This window comes from Lontra canadensis, unplaced genomic scaffold, assembly GCF_010015895.1.
Source record: "Lontra canadensis isolate GAN:19392208 unplaced genomic scaffold, GSC_riverotter_1.0 scaffold77, whole genome shotgun sequence".
Classification (NCBI taxonomy): domain Eukaryota; kingdom Metazoa; phylum Chordata; class Mammalia; order Carnivora; family Mustelidae; genus Lontra; species Lontra canadensis.
Window position 1 is genome coordinate 883,347 of NW_022631071.1, and position 18,146 is coordinate 901,492.

The 18,146-nt window shown below is 37.9% G+C and overlaps 1 protein-coding gene across 1 annotated transcript in view; it reads right to left on the reverse strand.

Annotated features, from left to right (window-relative positions):
• Window positions 1-926: 926 nt before the first annotated feature.
• Window positions 927-18,146, reverse strand: part of CENPI (centromere protein I) — a 98,088-nt gene continuing 80,868 nt past the window's right edge. The window contains exon 20 of the mRNA XM_032881761.1: window positions 927-974. Coding sequence (XP_032737652.1) covers window positions 954-974 — 21 coding nt within the window. The 3' untranslated portion in view covers window positions 927-953. The remainder of the gene's footprint in view (window positions 975-18,146) is intronic.

Consider the following 18,146-nt stretch of genomic DNA (forward strand, 5'->3'; position numbering starts at 1 on the left):
CTTTTCCACCTTTTAAATGAGCCTCCTGATGATAACTTTTTTTTTTAATTTTATTTTTTATAAACATATTTTTTTTTCCCCCAGGGGTACAGGTCTGTGAATCGCCAGGTTTACACATGTAAACCTGATGATAACTTTTTGGGTATTCCACAGGCATCTCAAGTTCAACATGCTTAAAATTGAGTACCACTTCCCCATAGCTCCTTTCCATATAGCCACCTCCCCCTACCACACATACACATCCTTCTCCCCTGAATAGACAACTGTCTGCCTAACATCCTACTGGTCCTGCTTCTACAAAAAGCAGGTATCATTCTTTGGAGGTAACTGGCCCTCTACCATTTCACTGGTTCTTGTGAAAATATGAATACAGCCCCTCCCCCTTTCCACCACAGTGGTGGGGTGTGTGATCCAAACAAGACTGGAGTCTCTTAAGAAAACTGAATCTCAAGTGCATATGGAGATGAAAGTTGGCTAGGGTTTGGTTATCTACTGTCAGCACCTTAAAGAGACAACCAGAATTTCTTGCTCTCAGAGAAACCCATAGTTGCTCTTTTCCTGTCCTTTCTAAGGTCTGACCCAGCACTTCCTTCAGTTGTGACCTATCCTTCCAATGAATTCCATTTTTTGTAGTTTAAGTCAGTCAGAATTTTTTCACTTTAAATTTGATTTTTTTCTGTTTGTAGCCAAAGCACTCTGATTAAACCAAACTCAGTGAACAGTACCATTTTATTTATTACCCAGTAGTTTAGTTTAGAAACCTGAGAATACTAGGCTGATAACACATTACTATCTTGTCAGTCACAAAGTCTGCTATTGATTCTACTAATTATATCTTTCTAATCTGTCTCTGTTCTTATTGCTACTCCCTTAGTTCAGGCCCTTGTCTTGCCTTGATTGCAGCAAAGGTCTTGTTGGTCTTCTTGCTTCAGGTTTAGTCCCCTCCAATATATTCATGCTATAGTGGATGCTTTCTGAAAACCCAAATCTGATCATGTTACTCCACTATTTAATACCTTTTTGTGGTTCTCATATCATTGAAGATGAATTTGAATTCCTTAGCTTAGTGCAAAGGGCAACTTATGACTAAGACCCTGCCCATAATTCTCCCTCTTGAACAAAAGAAAACAAAACTACTATTTTTGTGGTAACATTTGCCTACCCACCCACCACATAGTGCAAAGCAGTTGGCGGGAGATATTTTCAAAATATTTCCACCAAAAGCCTTAACTCCTGGAGGGCAGTTTTATTCATCTTTGTAATCACAGTGCCTACTCATAGTTAGACACATGATACTTAATTCTCTTCACTCTTTCCCATGTTGGATATTCTCATTATTTCATTCTATTTCTCTCTTGCTTTGACACTTCTGTACAAGCCAAAATGTATACATTATTATCTTTTCTTCTCTTGGTTTTCCCCCAGTGAGCCCATGTCTCCCTATATTCATGCCCTATGTGACCTATCCCATAGCTTTCTCTTCCCCTTGGATCTTGACTGGTCTTGTGACTTTTTTTGACAAACAGATAGATGTAAGTGTGTAAATGCTGAGGCAAGGTCATAAGAAGCTTTATATCTGTTACCTGAGTAACTTAGACCCCTCCCTCTCAGAACCCAGCCACTATGCTAAGCTCAGGCCATGAGGACAAGGCTCATGTAGCCACCCCAGTTGACAGCCCAAGCTAAGACCCTGGCCCACAGCTAGCTAGCATTATCAACCAGTGATGTGAATGAGCCATCTTGAATATCCAAGCCCAATCACATCCTTCGATGAATCTAACTCTAGCCAAGAATTGCCCAGCCAAGCCTAGTCAACTCACAAATGTGTGGGAGATAAAAATAGTTTTGATTTTGGGGTAGATTTGTTACACAACAGAAGATAATTAGGACACTTTCCTCATTCTATCTTGTATCCTAAAAAAGTTCTCATGGGGGGCGCCTGGGTGGCTCAGTGGGTTAAGCCTCTGCCTTTGGCTCAGGTCATGATCTCAGGGTCTTGGGATCGAGCCCCACATCAGGTTCTCTGCTCAACAGGGAGCCTGCTTCCCCCTCTCTCTCTCTGCCTGCCTCTCTGCCTACTTGTGACCTCTCTCTCTCTCTCTGTCAAATAAGTAAATAAAATCTTTTTTTAAAAAAAAAGTTCTCATAGGTAAACTAGCTCATGCTGTTAATATTGAATCTTCTTTTCTGGTTATACTATCATCCAGTCTAACAAGTTTTTCCTCCTAGGACAAGCATTCAGAGAAACTAACCTAGATGACTCAAACAGTTCTGAGTTTCTCTAAAAGAGGAAATATATTCATTGAGATTTTATAAAATTAGGAATAGTACTGATTACAGAAGTTCAGTAATTGCAGGCCTGTGATGAAGCATTCTGACATTCATCCTAATTAATAGTCAAGTACTTTTTTCTTTCATCTCTAAATGTCTACCCTAGAACTCTTCTGTTGGTAGCTATAGAATCCAGACATCTTTATTCCTACTTAACAAAAGTAGACCATTGACATCTGATTCCACTTCCCTTCCAATGCTTCTCTTTCCTTTTTTTTCCCCCTTAGTGGCTAGTCACTGAATTGTCAAATGTATCTTGGTGCTTTTTTCTGACAATATATATCAATGGCAACCATTAACAAGAATCAAGTTAACTATTTTCTCAATCTCACAACTTCTCCCTGCAAATCCTCAGCATCTTAACTAAAGATTCTTACTTCAAAGGAGAATTGCTAGATAAAAGAATCCTGAGTCCATCAACTACTATCATTTAAAGCAAAATGTTTCCTTAGGTACTTAATGTGCTGAATGATGATAAATTGGGTGAAGAAGTAATAATAATAATGGTTAACATTTGCCAAGTGATTATTATATACTAAGCACTGTTCTAAGTGCTTTACATATATGAGTCCATATAATTCTTGTCACAACCCTGAAAGGAATGTGCTTTTATTTTTTTAAGATTTTATTTATTTATTTGACAGAGAGAGATCACAAGTAGGCAGAGAGAAACGGAAGCAGGTTCCCCGCCAAGCAGAGAGCCCGACGCAAGACTCGATCCCAGGACCCTGAGATCATGACCCGAGCCAAAAGCAGAGGCCCAACCCACTGAGCCACCCAGGTGCCCCAGGAATGTGCTTTTATTATTCCTATTTTATACATAAGGAAAGTAAGACACAGAGAGATTAAATAACTTGCCCAAGACCACATACCTAGAGTATAGCAGAGTCTAGATTTGAACCTAGGCAATTTAGCTTTAGAATCTGCTCTCTTAAACACTATACTATTATGTCAAGTTTTTGTTCAAAGCTTTCAGACACTCAAACTTGAAAGAATGAAATAGAGCAGATTTACCCAGTACCTATTTTTCTTCTATTTTCTCTGTGTTAGAAAATGATTATTTATTGGTCTAGAAAGGGTAGAACAATTACTGGTATGAATGTTATATCCAAAAAATGAGTTAAGCAACTCTAAGGACAACACCTCAGCAATCTGTAAAAATGAAATTCTAGGGCCTGTGCCTGTTATTTACCCTTTGTCCCTCAACTTTACTCTGACCCCTCTATACTTTGCTCTCTACATTTCCCAGGCTCTCTTGCCAACTTAACTTGCTCTTAGGGTCTGCCAATAGGAGGCACCAGCAGGAGATCAGAAAGCTGATGGAAGAGAGATGCTTCCTGCTTTTGGCTCTGATTGGTAGCAGTTGCTGGCAGGACCTGTAGTGCCAACAATAGTAGATTCTAGACTTGGTTAAGGTGATTCTATTTTGGTAGATCTATACTCAATTATAATAATGTCTCTAACAGTACAATAGTAGGTACAAGCTTCACTCCAGATATACTAGTTTTTGATCTTTGTATCACCTCTTCCTCCTTTTTTCTCCACTTCCCCTTTTGCTCTACCATTCTTTTCAAAATCTTTGTAACTAATTCTGTTTATTAAATTTCCTGTTTGAAACATCAGGAATAATGTCTCTTTATTTGGCTGGACCCTAGAACTCCAAAGAACTTACAGATGAGACTATTGGATCACTATCAATGATCTTTGAGAAAGTGACAATTGCAGGAATAGCATCATAAAAATAAAAACAGGGGTGCCTGGGTGGCTCAGTGGGTTAAAGCCTCTGCCTTCAGCTCAGGTCATGATCCCAGGGTCCTGGGATCGAGCCCTGCATCAGGCTCTCTGTTCAACGGGGAGCCTGCTTCCCCTTCTCTCTCTGCCTGACTCTCTGCCTACTTGTGATCTCTGTCAAATAAATTAATAAAATCTTTAAAAAAATTAAAAGCAGTGAAACATTGTATTTTAAGAAACACCTTTGTATTGTAAATAATAACACATACAGAAAAATGAGCACACAGAGATATATAGCTCAATAGTTTGCCAATAATCAGCCATGCAACCAGCACTCAGCTCATGAAACAGAACATTACCAACACCCCAGAATAATCCTGCCAATCACTAAGTCCTCTTTCTTCCACAAAGGCAACCGTTAACCTGACTCTTATGAAAATCATGTCATCTTTCTTTATAGCTTTACCACCTAAGCATTAGTTAATCATCAGATAACGCCTAAAGAGTAATAGCTTAGTGGGTTTTTTTTGTTTTTGAACCATTATATACATATAATCAAACAATATGTATACTTCTGTGTCTGGCCTCTTTCACTCAACATTATTTTTGTTAGATTCATCCATTCCAATGCAAGGAACTGTAATTAATACATTTTATTACTCTATGATATTCTATGGTATGAATGAACATGGCTACAAGGTCTAATCTGAGGCTGAATTAATAAAGTAAGTACCATTTAGTAAAATATCAATGAACTAGATGGCATGCTCTGAAGGATGACCAAGACAGTAAAGGTCTAGTTGTTTACACTGGACTGGAAAAAGAGAAAGATTTGGGTGTAGAAGAAAAGGAGCCACAGCCATCTTTAAAAAAACTTTTTTTTTTTAAAGATTTTATTTATTTATTTGACAGAGAGAGAGAGAGAGATCACAAGTAGGCAGAGAGGCAGGCAGAGAGAGAAGGGGAAGCAGGCACCCTGCTGAGCAGAGAGCCCAAAGTGGGGCTCAATCCCAGGATCCTGAGATCATGACCTGAGCTGAAGGCAGCGGCTTAACCCACTGAGCCACCCAGGCGCCCAAGGCACAGGGTTTTTAAATGCAGTAAAATAGTTATAGAAATAATCTTCATCTCAGCATTTTGTGCAAGCTTTCTGTTGAGACTTTTCAGAGGGAGCAAGCAGAGGCAAATCAATAGAAAAGATAGGCTAGAAACTGTAGTAGATACTGACCATACCAATTATGAGAACTAAATGATATGAAGACTTCTAAATTAGAAAATTGCCATTTCAGTTTTATACTAATCTTTTTTTTCCAGTTTTGCACTAATATTAAAAATCAATTCCTATGCTAGGTAATGTTGGGAGCTTTCTAACAAAAAGGTGATTTCAAATATGTAAAGTTAGAGGAAAGCCAGAAGAAATTTCTTGGAGCTTCCGTGTGTACATATTTGTCTAATGTTACCTGCCTTACAGAGTTCTAAAGTTCAAACAAGATAAGGTAAATATAAGTACTTCATAAGCTCCAAGGTACATTAAACTAGAAGACAGGCTTTTAAAAAATGAGGTTCCAAAGAACTCTCAAAAGAATCAGCCTAAATTTCCAACCCAGGACTTAGTCTGAATGATTTTTTTCAGAAATGGGACTCCTAAAAAATTACTGATGAGATTCTTTTTTTTAAAGATTTTATTTATTTATTTATTTATTTGTCAGAAAGAGAGAGAGAGAGAGCACAAGCAGGCAGAGTGGCAGGCAGAGAAGCAGACTCTCCGCTGAGCAAGGAGCCCGATGTGGGACTCGATTCCAGGACTCTGGGATCATGACCTGAGCCAAAGGCAGCAACTTAACCAACTGAGCCACCTAGGCGTCCCTCCTGATGAGATTCTTAAACAGAATTAAAGACATAGTAAAAATTAACCTCTAGAGAAGGAGTTAATTTGTGAATAATGAATAAACGCAAAGGCTATATATCATTAGACTTTGGAAACTCATGTCGAAATTCTGCTAAGAAAAAGCCTCCTCTGGTCTACCACCTCCTTAAATACAGTACCAGAAGTTTTTCTTTTATAAGCTGGCCAAGGTACTAACAGGTTGCTTAAGTGGCAGAGATAACTAATAACCAAAATGGTTTTTGCTTAAATTTATTCCCCTAATCTAAGTATTTTAAAGAAAGAAGTGTGGAATCTGATATTATTAGCATGTAGTAGGATGAAAAATCTCTCTCAGAGCCTTCAAATTCTATCTGGAGAATTTCAGCCATTTGTAATAAATACAATGATCTCAACTATACCTCTCTCAATTTATTTTTTTCCCTCAATTCACTATTAACCATAGTATGATGCCTCAAGGTACTTCTGTGTACACTGGGTAGAGGAAATGGAGATAGAGAAAGAATACAGAATTTAAGAAAAATCATGTCTAACAGAAAAACCAAGTAAATGTGGTTTGGTGTTTTTGTTCTGTTTTCTTGAGATTAGCAAAAATGATAAGACAAAATAAAAATAAAAGAATGTTTTTTAAAAGTTACAGAAGACAGAAAATTTCAAAGTATTGCTGAAACTTTTAAAAAATCTAAATAAATGGATTGGTATACTATGTTCATGAGTTAGAAAACTCATTATTTTAATTGTTAATTTTACTCAATTTGATATATAGATTCAGTACAATCACCCATGGATAAGAGAGCCTATGTGTAAGTCAAAGAGTCCAATGGAGAAGTTCCAGCATACTGTTTAAGCAAGAAAAAAAAATCCAAGATTGAACGCAGTTGAGAGAGTAAGATGAACTTACCTGCATCATACCTCCCTAAAGGCAATACAGGTTAAAGTACTCCGCAGCTTGTGATTTCTCCCACAAGGAAAAACGGGAGCATGTAAATGAGCACTGAGCTTCCCCAGCTCTGCAGAATACTGCTAAAGAGGCTCATTTCTGGGATGCCTTGGTGGCTGAGTCAGTTAAGCAGTTGCCCTCAGCTCAGGTCATGATCCCAGAGTCCTGGGATCGAGCCCCGCATCAGGCTCCCTGTTTGCTGGAGAGTCTGTTTCTCCCTCTCTTTTTCTGCATGCTGCTCTGCCTACTTGTGCTCTCTATCTCTCTGTCAAACAAATAAATAAAATCTTAAAAAAAAAAAGACACCCATATCTCTCTTACCCCATCCAGTGTCCCGAGCCAAATTATACAACTTGAAGTCAGTAAGTAGCTGGGAGAACAGCAGCCAGGGCTAAAAACAGAACATATCAAAGCGACTTGAATCCTAATAACTATGTCCCCAAACTGCTAAGGACCACTCTCAACTGCAGATCACCCCAAATGGCAAAAAGCCATCCCCATAGTTCCATATATGCCACCTACATCTCTCCTTAACCCCTTAGCCAGCTCCCTGTGCAAATTCCTGAGGACAATGAGGTCAAGATTTTGCAGACAGCTAGTGAGCACATGCAGAAAGCTCGCCCAAATCACAGAAAGACAATTCAACAAAATCAGGAAGATAACACACACACAAAATGTGAAGTTTAACAAAGAGATAGAAATCATAGAAAAGAACCAAATAAAAATTCAGGAGCTGAAAAATACAATGAATGAAATGAAAGCTGCAAAAGAGAATATTTGGATCAAACAGAAGACTCTGTGATGTTGAAGAAAGGACCTTTGAAATTATCCAGTCACATGAGAAAAAAGAAAAAAGAATGAAAAAATCCTATTTCAACTGTAGGATATCATCAAAAGAAACAATCTATGAATTATTGGAGTCCTAGAGGGAAAAGAAAGGGAGAAGGGGGCATAAAGTTTATTTAAAGATCTGGGTAGACATTTGGCTATCTAAGTTCATGAAGTACATAGGTCCTCAAATTCAACTCAAAATGATCTTCTCCTGTCAAAAATCAAAGATAGAATCTTAAAAGCAGCAACAGAAAAGAATCTTGTCACTTATTAGGAAACCCCCATAACTCATTCAATGGATTTCTCAGCAGAGATCTTAAAGGCCAGGAGAAAGTAGGATGATGTATTCAAAGTGCTGGCAGGAGGGGAACCCTACCAACTAAGAATACTTTATCTGTCAATTATCCCGTAGAAATTAAGCATAGATAAGGATTTTCCCAGACAAACAAAAACTGAGGGAGTTCATCATCACTAGATCTGCATTATGGGCCCTCAACTCTATGGTCAACTAATCTTCGACAAATCAGGAAAAATATCCAATACAAAAAAGATAGTCTCGTCAATAACTCGTGCTGGGAAAATTGGACAGCTATATACAGAATGAAACTCGACCATTCTCTTACACCATACACAAAGATAAACTCTAAATGGATGAAAGAACTCAGTGTGAGACAAGAATCCATCAAAATCCTAAGGAGAACATAGTACTCTCTTCAACATCAACCACAGCAACTTCTTTCAAGACAGGTTTCCAAAGGCAAGGGGAACAAAAGTGAAAATGAACTTTGGGACTTCGTCAAGATAAAAACCTTCTGCACAGCAAAGGAAACAGTCAACAACACAAAGAGGTAACCCACGGAATGGGAGACGATATTTGCAAGTGACACTACAGATAAAGGGCTGATATTCAAAATCTATAAAGCACTCCTCAAACTCAACACAAACAAAACAGATAATCACGTCAAAAAAATGGGCAGAAGACATGAACAGACACTTCTCCACAGAAGACATACAAATGGGTAACAGACACATGAAAAAGTATTCATCATCATTAGCCATCAGGGAAATTCAAACCAAAACCACATTGAGATACCACCTTATACCAGTTAAAATAACAACAACTGATAAGGCAAGAAACAACAAATGTTGGAGGGGTTGCAGAGAAAGGGGAACCCTCTTAACATTGTTGGTGAGAATGCAAGTTGGTATAGCTACTCTGGAAAACAGTGTGGAGTTTCCTCAAAAAGTTAAAAATAGAGTTACCCTATGACCCAGCAATTGCATTACTGGATATTTACCCCAAAGATACAGATACAGTGAAAAGAAGGGCCACATACACTCCAATGTTCATAGCAGCAATGTCTCCAATAGTCAACCTGTGGAAGGAGTCTAGACGTCCTTCAACAGATGAATGGATAAAGAAGTTGTGGTCCATATATACAATGGAACATTATTCAGGCATCAGAAAGGATGAATACCCAACTTTTGCATAAACATGGATGGAACTGGCAGAGACTAGGCTAAGTGAAATAAGTTGAGCAGAGAAAGTCAATTATCATATGGTTTCACTTACTTGTGGAACATTAGGAATAGCATGAGGACATTAGGAGAAGGAAGGGAAAAATGAAGGGGGAGGTGAATCGGAGTGGGAAATAAATCATGAGAGACTATGGACTCTAGGAAATAAACTGAGGGTTTTAGAGGGGAGGGGAGTGGGGGGATGGGTTAGCCCAGTGATGGGTATTAAGGAGGGCATGTATTGCATGGAGCACTGGGCATTATACACAATGAATCATGGAACACTACATCAAAAACTAATGATGTACTGTATGGTGACTAACATAACAATAAAAAAATAAGAAATGTTGAATGGGGGTGCCTGGGTGTCTCAGTCGGTTAAGCATCTGCCTTCAGCTCAGGTCATGATCCCAGGATCCTGGGATCCAGCCCCACGTCAGGTTCCCTGCCCAGTGGGGAGTCTGCTTCTCCCTCTGTCTCTGCCCCTGCCCCCCTCCTTGTGCACACACACCCTCTCTCAAATAAATAAATAAAATCTTCAAAAAAATGTTGAATGGAGATCTTCAAGTTGAAATTAAAAAATACTAACAAGTAACATGAAAACATATGAAAATATAAAATACTCTGGTATAGGCAAGCATATAGTCATATTCAGAACACTCTAATAATGTAATATGATGGTGTGTTAACCACTTAACTCTAGCAAAAAGGTTAAAGGTCAAAAGTATTAAAATAACTATAGCTATAATAGTTTTTTAATAAATACACAATATAGAAAGGGGTAAAGTGTGACATCAAAAACAAACATATGGGAAGGATTTTTTGCAGAAACACTCATTCAAAAAGATAACTGCAACCCCCATGTTCATAGCAGCATTATTTACAATAGCTAAGACATTGGACAAGACTTAGGAGACAACCTAAGGGTTCACCAATGGATGAATGGAAAAATAAGTTGTGAGATATATATCTATATCTATCTATATAGATAGATTGATCTAGATCTATCTATCTATCTAGATCTAGATCTAAATATCTAGATTTAGATATCTATATCTAGATAGATCTAGATCGATCTATCTATATTTATATTGATATAGATAATATATCTATATCTAGATCTAGATATATATCTCCAGATATAGATCTAGATGTCGATATATCTATAGATATGCATCTGGTTTGTTTCCCTCTCCAGTTTCACCTTGTTTCATTTTCTATATAGATATAATGCCACTATTTCACAAACTCTTCCAAAATATAGGGGAAAACATGTCTTAACTCATTCTATGAGGCCAGTATTACCACAATATCAAAACCAGACAAAAATATCACAAGAAAATTACAAACCAATAGCACTCATGAATATAGATGTTGTAAATCCTCAACAAAATACTATCAAGTTGAATCCATCCACATAAATAGGTATTGTATTCCATGAACAGACAAGATTTGCCCCTAGGAATGTAATGCTGACTAAACATACAAATATAACCAATGTAATTCATGGTATTAATAGAATAAAGAACAAAAACCAAACCATATGATCATCTCAGAATAGAAGCAGAGAAACCATTTGACAAAATTCAATACCCTTTTATGTAATAAAAGAACTCAGCAAAATGGAGCTACCTTATGACCCAGCTATTGCACTACTGGATATTTACCCCAAAGATACAAATGTAGTGATCTGAAGGGGCACATGCACCCCGATGTTTATAGCAGCAATGTCCACAATAGCCAAACCATGGAAAGAGCCTAGATGTCCATCAACAGATGAATAGATAAGGAAGATGTGAGATATATATAGATAGATATATAGATATAGATATATATGAATGTTATTCAGCCATCAAAAAATCTTTCCATTTGCAATGATGTGGATGGAACTAGAGGGTATTATGCTAAGCAAAATAAGTCAATCAGAGAAAGACAATTACCCTATGATCTCACTGATATGAAGAATTTGAGAAACAAGACAGAGGATCATAGGGGGAGGGGAAAATGAAAAAAGGTAAAACCAGAGAGGGAAACAAACCAGAAGAGACTCTTAATCTCAGGAAACAAACTGAGGGTTGCTGGAGTGGAAGGGGGTGGGAAGGATGCAGTGGCTGGGTGACGGACATTGGGGAGGTATGTGCTATGGGGAGTACTGTGAATTGTGTAAGATTGCTGAATCACAGACCTGTACCCCTAAAACAAATTATACATTATATGTTAATTAAAAAAAGAATTACCTGGGGCAGGTAATTATAAATTATTTTTATAAATTATAAAAATAAAATGCCAGAAATTCCAATTAAGTAGGTTTGGGATATGACCCCAGAGTCTGTATTTTAACCACAACCCCAGGGAGCTCTGATGGAGTATGCTGAAGTCTTTCATTGTTCTTTGTAAAGCTTTTTCTGGATGACTCGAGTTTGCTCATATTTCAGGAAGAATAAACTGTACCACAAATTTTTTAAAAAGTGTGCATTGTGGGGTACCTGGGTGGCACAGTGAGTTAAGTGTCTAACTCCTTGGTTTTGGATCAGGTCGTAATCTCAGGGTCCTGGGATCAAGCCCCACATCCAGCTCTGTGCTGAGCGTGGAGTCTACTTGAGATTCTCTCCCTTTCTCTCTCCCTTCCCCTCTGCCCCTCTCCATCCCCCTCTCCCCCATCTCCCACTCATGCTCTCTCTCTCTCAAATCAATAAATAAAATCTTTAAAAACTGTGTGCATTGAAAGGCACTATCAAGAAAGTATCAAGGCAGGGTGCCTGGGTGGCTCAATCATTGGGTGTCTGCCTTTGGCTCAGGTCATGGTCCCAGGAATTGAGCTCCTCATTGAGCTCCTCATCAAGCCTCGCATCAGGCTCCTTTCTCAGCAGGGAATCTGCTACTCCCTCTCCCACTTCCCCTGTTTGGATTCCCTCTCTCACTGCCTCTCTCTCTGTCAAATAAATAAATAAAAATCTTTGAAAAAAGATAGTGTAAAGGCAACCAACTATTTTCAAATCATATATTTGATAAGCATCTTGTATTAAGAATATTTAAAGAAGACTTACAGCTCTACAACAAAAAGACTAACAACGCAATTTTTAAAAATGGGCAAAGGACTCAAATGGGCATTTCTCCAAAAGACATGTAATGGCCAACAAGACACAAAAAGATGCTCAACGTCATTAATCATTAGGTAAATGAAAATCAAAGCCACAATGAGATAACACCTCATACCCACTAGCATGGTTATAATTTTTTTAAATGAAAAATAACAAGTGTTAGTGAGGAAGTAGAAAAAGTGAAACCCTCACACATTGCTGATGGGAATGTAAAATGGTGTAGATACTTTGGGAAACAGTTTGGCAGTTCCTCAATAAGTTAAATGTAGAATTACCATATGACCCTGTCATTCTCGTCCTAGGTATATACCCAAAAAGAACTGGAACACAGGTGTTCAAATAAAAATTTGAATGTTCACAGACACATTATTTGCAATAGCCAAAGATGAAAACAACCTGAATGTCCTTCAAGTGATAAATGGATAACAAAATACGGTATATCCATACAATGGAATATTGTTCAGCCATAAAAAGGAATGAAATACTAATACATGTTGCATAATGTTGAGTGAAAGAAACCAGACACAAACAGCCACATATTGTATGATTCCATTTATATGAAATATCCAGCATAGGCAAATACATAGAAAGAGACAGACTGGTGGATGCCTGGAGCTGAAAGGAGAAGGGAGAATGAGGAGCAGTCATTTAATGGGTACATTTTGGGGAGAGTGATGAAAAGTTTCTGAAACTAGATATTGGTGATGGTTAACACTGTAAATGTATATAATGCTACTGAATTGTACACTTCAAAATGATTACAATTATAAATATTGTGGTATTTTACCAGGATAAGAAAAAGTAGTAAAATGTAAAACAAAGATTATCATACCAAAACTAGCCTTAAAAAGTGCTTAACGAAACATAATAGTATAAAAGTACAAAATATAAAATGTTTAAGAAGTCAAAGTTAAAACTACTGGTGATACAGTAAGAAAATGTTACAAAAAACATTTAATGCTCATTAAGGTCAAGGAAAAATCTAAGACCTAGGTTAAAAAGAGCTAATGTAATTATTAGCCAATATGTCTACTCTCATGTAAATGGTTGTTAGGGGTGGAATTTTTCAAGTGTAGATCCCAGCAAGATTTAATTATTGTCTGACCCTTTAGAACCTAAGTCATAGGCCAAGAATCTTCAAGTTCTTGCCTTCAGCTCAATTCACTTCCAAATATAAGAGAAATGGCTCATTGAAGTTGGGAAAAGCAGAAAACCATAACTATCCTCTAGTTCTCCATTCAGCTCAATATACTCATTTTCCTTACTCTAGCTTTCTCTGCACTTGTAGAGGCTAAGTTGCAAAGGTCGTACTCTTACTTCCTTGTAGTGTGATAAACGTCCAGCAGGGAGAGATGGTAAATTATCCTAGATTCACCAACAATAACATGGAATCCTAAACACGACTAAGATTTTTTACACAGAGCATATGAGAAACTGAGTTAAGTTTTTGAAGTAAGCCTAATTTTTACCATTCTCACCTGAAATTAAATAAATTAATGTATATATTTTTAAGAATGATCCACCTAAAAACATGAGAGCTTCCCAGTTCTGTTTAAAAGATCATTCACTATCCTCATTCAGGATAGAGGAAATTAACCAAACTCTTTTTTAGAAATCTAGCTGTGTACCATTTGTTTAAATATAGCCATTACAGTTATATTATATATTTTATTCTTTTTTAAAAGATTTTTATTTATTTATTTGACAGACAGAGATCACAAGTAGGCAGAGAGGCAGGCAGAGAGAGAGGAAGGGAAGCAGGCTTCCCGCTGAGCAGAGAGCCCGATGTGGGGCTCGATCCCAGGATCCTGGGATCATGACCTAAGCTGAAGGCAGAGGCTTTAACCCATTGAGCCACCCATGTGCCCCATATATTTTATTCTTGATAGAAAAATATGCCAGTGCCTCTATAATTCATCAAAAGCTTTTTTAAAAAGGATTATTTATTTACTTGAGAGAGAGAGAGAGAAAATGAGTGGGAGGGAGAGGAATAGGGAGAAGCAGACTCCACGCTGAGCAGGGAGCCCAATGTGGGGCTTGATCCCAGGACCCTGAGATCATGACCTGAGCTGAAGGCAGATGCTTAACGACTGAACCACCCAGAAACCCCATCTATCTGTATTTTAGAAAATTATTTCAGCATTATCTGTTTTCATTGTTGACCCTTTTAAAATGTCTCAAATATGTAAATCTGTTATTTATCCCTCAAGATTTTTAAAAATACTTGATAGTCGCATAATTCTCACATATAATTCTGCTTGTATATTCTTAATTTCCTAGACTGGAAGAGGACAAGGTATCAGATAGAAGAGAAGCAATAATTTTATGACTATAATTTTTCTAAATTTGTTATTATACAGTTAGGGTAATCATTATGCAAACATGGTATGTTAAAGATTACTCATTTCATCATTTTCCAAAACAGATTTGAAAATCCTTACACATTTTTTTTCAAAACAACTTTGGTGGTATAACTTAGTAAGATAAAATTCATCCATTTAAAATTACATAAAATTAAGTGGTTTTTACTGTATTCACAGAGTTAAGAACACACTTCCATCATCTTAAAGAGAAATGTCATAAACCATTAGCAGCCACTCCCTGTTTTAGTCAATTGGGACTGCTAGAAAAAAATACCACAGACTGGGTTGCATATAAACAACAACAACAGAAATTTACTTCTCACAATTCTGGAAGCTGGGAATTCCAAAATCAAGTTGCTGGCAGATTCAGTGACTCGTGAGGGTCCACTTCCTGCTGTTCATAGACAGCCATCTTCTTGCTATAACCTTAGTGGATGAAAATAGCAAGGGAGTCCTCTGGGGCCTCTTTTTATAAGGGCACTTATCCCACTCATAAGGGCACCACCCTCATGACCTAATCACCTCCTAAAAGCCCCACCTCCAAATATCATCACATTGGAGATTAGGTTTCAGCATATGAACTTGGGAGGTGGGGGGACACATATGTTCAGTGTATAGTATTCCACATTATCTGCTTCCCTTTCCCCATCAGCCCTATAGACAACCATTTTACTTTCTGTCTTTACAGATTTGCCTATTGTTGACATTTCCATATACATAGAACCATACAATATGTGCTCTTTTGCTCCACTTCACATAAGTTTTTGAGGTTTTTCCATACTATAGTATGTATCACTTCTTCAATTCCTCCCCCCTTTTTTTGGCCAAATACTATTCCATTATATGGAAATAGTGTATTTTATTTATTCATTCATCAGTTGGACATTTGGATTGATTCCTGTTTGGCTATTATAAATAATGCTATTTGATAGCATTATGCATATGAACATTTGTGCACAAATTTTTCTGAGGACATGTTTTCATTTCCTTTGGGTATATACTCAGAAGTGTAATTAGTCATACAGTATCTCCGTTTAAAATTTTGAGGAACTGGGGCATCTGGATGGCTCAGTGGGTTGGGCCTCTGCCTTCGGTTCAGGTCGTGGTCCCGGGGTCGTGGGATCGAGCCCCGCATCGGGTTCTCTGCTCAGTGGGGAACCTGCTTCCCCCCTCTCTCTCTGCCTGCCTCTCTGCCTGCTTGTCATCTCTGTCTGTCAAATGGATGAATAAAAGCTTTAAAAAAAAAAAAAGAAAAAAAGAAATTCCTTTAAAATTTTGAGGAACTGTCATGTTGTATTTCAAAGTGGCTACACCATTTATAGCCCAGTCAGCAATGTATGAGTTTCAATTTCTGCACATCCACACTTGTTTTTATTATAGCCATCCTAATGGTTGTAAAGTGGTATCTCATTGTGGCTTTGATTTGGATTTACCTAATGACAATGATGTTGAGCATATTTTTTTTTATTATCCATTTCCAGATTTTCTGGGGAGAAATATCTATCTGGAACTTTTGCCCAGCTTTTAATTGGGTTGTCTTTTTATTACTGAGTTGTAAGATTTCCATATATACTCTAGATACAAGACACTTCTCAGATATATGATTCACAAATATTTCCTTCCATTCTGTGCATTTTCTTTTTTTTAATAAAGATTTTATTTATTTATTTGGCAGAGAGATCACAAGTAAGCAGAGAGGAAGGCAGAGGGGGAGGGGGAAGCAGGCTCCCCACTGAGCAGAGAGCCCGATGTGGGGCTCGATCCTAGGACCCTGAGATCACGATCCAAGGCAGTGAAGGCAGAGGCTTAACCCACTGAGCCACCCAGGTGCCCCCATTCTGTGCATTTTGTTTACTTTCTTGGTGGTCTCATTTAAAGCACAAAGTTTCTGATTTTGATGAAGTTCATGAATTTTTCTTTATTGTTTGTGCTTTTGTTTTTACCATAGCTACAAAATCACTAACCAAGGTCATCAAGATTTACAGTTTTTGTCTATTTTACATTTTTTTAAAGATTTTATTTATTTATTTTATTTGACAGAAAGAGAGAGATCACAAGAAGGCACAGAGTCAGGCAGAGAGGGAGGGGGAAGCAGGCCCCCATACACTTCTTTTTTTTATTTATTTTTGCATGCATGCACACGAGAGAGAGAGAGAGAGAGAGCAAGTGAGTGCACAAGCAGGTGGAGGGGCAGAAGTAGACTCCCCACTGAGCAGGGAGCCTGATGCAGGACTTGATCTCAGGACCCTGAGATCATGACCTGTGCCAAAGGCAGATGCTTAACCGACTGAGCCATCCAGGCACCCTTGTTTTACATATTAAATTTTAGTTTTTGATCGATTTGAATTAACTTCTGTCCATGATGTGATATAGGGGTCCAATCAGATTCTTTCACATGGGGATATCCAGTTGTCTGGTACCACTTCCTGAAAAGACTATTCTTTTCCCATTAACTGTCTTGTCATTCTTGTTGGAAATCAAACTGACCTTACATGAATGGGTTTACTTCTGGACTCTGAATTCTATTCCATCAATCTACATGTATTCTTATGCTAGTACAACAGTCTTGATTAGTGTAGCCTTGTAGCAAAGTCTGAAATAAAGAAATATAAGGCCTCCAACTTTGTTCTTTTTCAGTATTATTTTGTTCATGGCCTATTTCCATTTGATTTTCAGAACCAGCTTGTGAATTTCTGCAAAAATGCCAGCTAGGGTTTTGATAGGGCTTGCACTGAAACTGTAGATCAGTTTGGGGAGTATTGTTATTTTTTTTAAAGATTTTATTTATTTATCTGACAGAGGTCACAAGTAGAGAGGCAAGCAGAGAGAGAGAGAGAGAGAGGAGGAAGCAGGCTCCCCATGGAGCGGAGAACCCGATGTGGGGCTCGATCCCAGGACCCTGGGATCATGACCTGAGCTGAAGGCAGAGGCTTAACCCACTGAGCCACCCAGGTGCCCCGGAGTATTGTTATCTTAAATATTCAGTCTACTGATCTATGAACATGGGATGTCTTTGCATTTATTAGATGTATTTTTAAAGAGGTTTTTTTTTTTTTAGGATTTTGAGAAAGAGAGAGAGAGCAAGAGAGTACATAAGCAGCAGGGAGAGGCAAAGGGAGGGAGAAGAGGACTCACTGCTAAGCAGGGAGCCCAATGTGGGACTCCATCCCTGGACCCTGGGATCATGACCTGAGCCAAAGGTAGACACTTAACCAACTGAGCCACCAAGGCATCCATAAACAGTTTTGATTATATTGATGTTAAACCAACCTTGCATGACTGAGATAGATCATAGTTGGTCATGGAGTTATAATCCTTTTCATGTGGCTGGATCTAATTTGCTGTATTCCCTTGAGTTTATTGAATGCATAGATTGTTTTCATCAAATTTGACACATTATCAGCATTATTTATTCTAATATTTTTTCTGTCCCTTTGTTTCCTTGT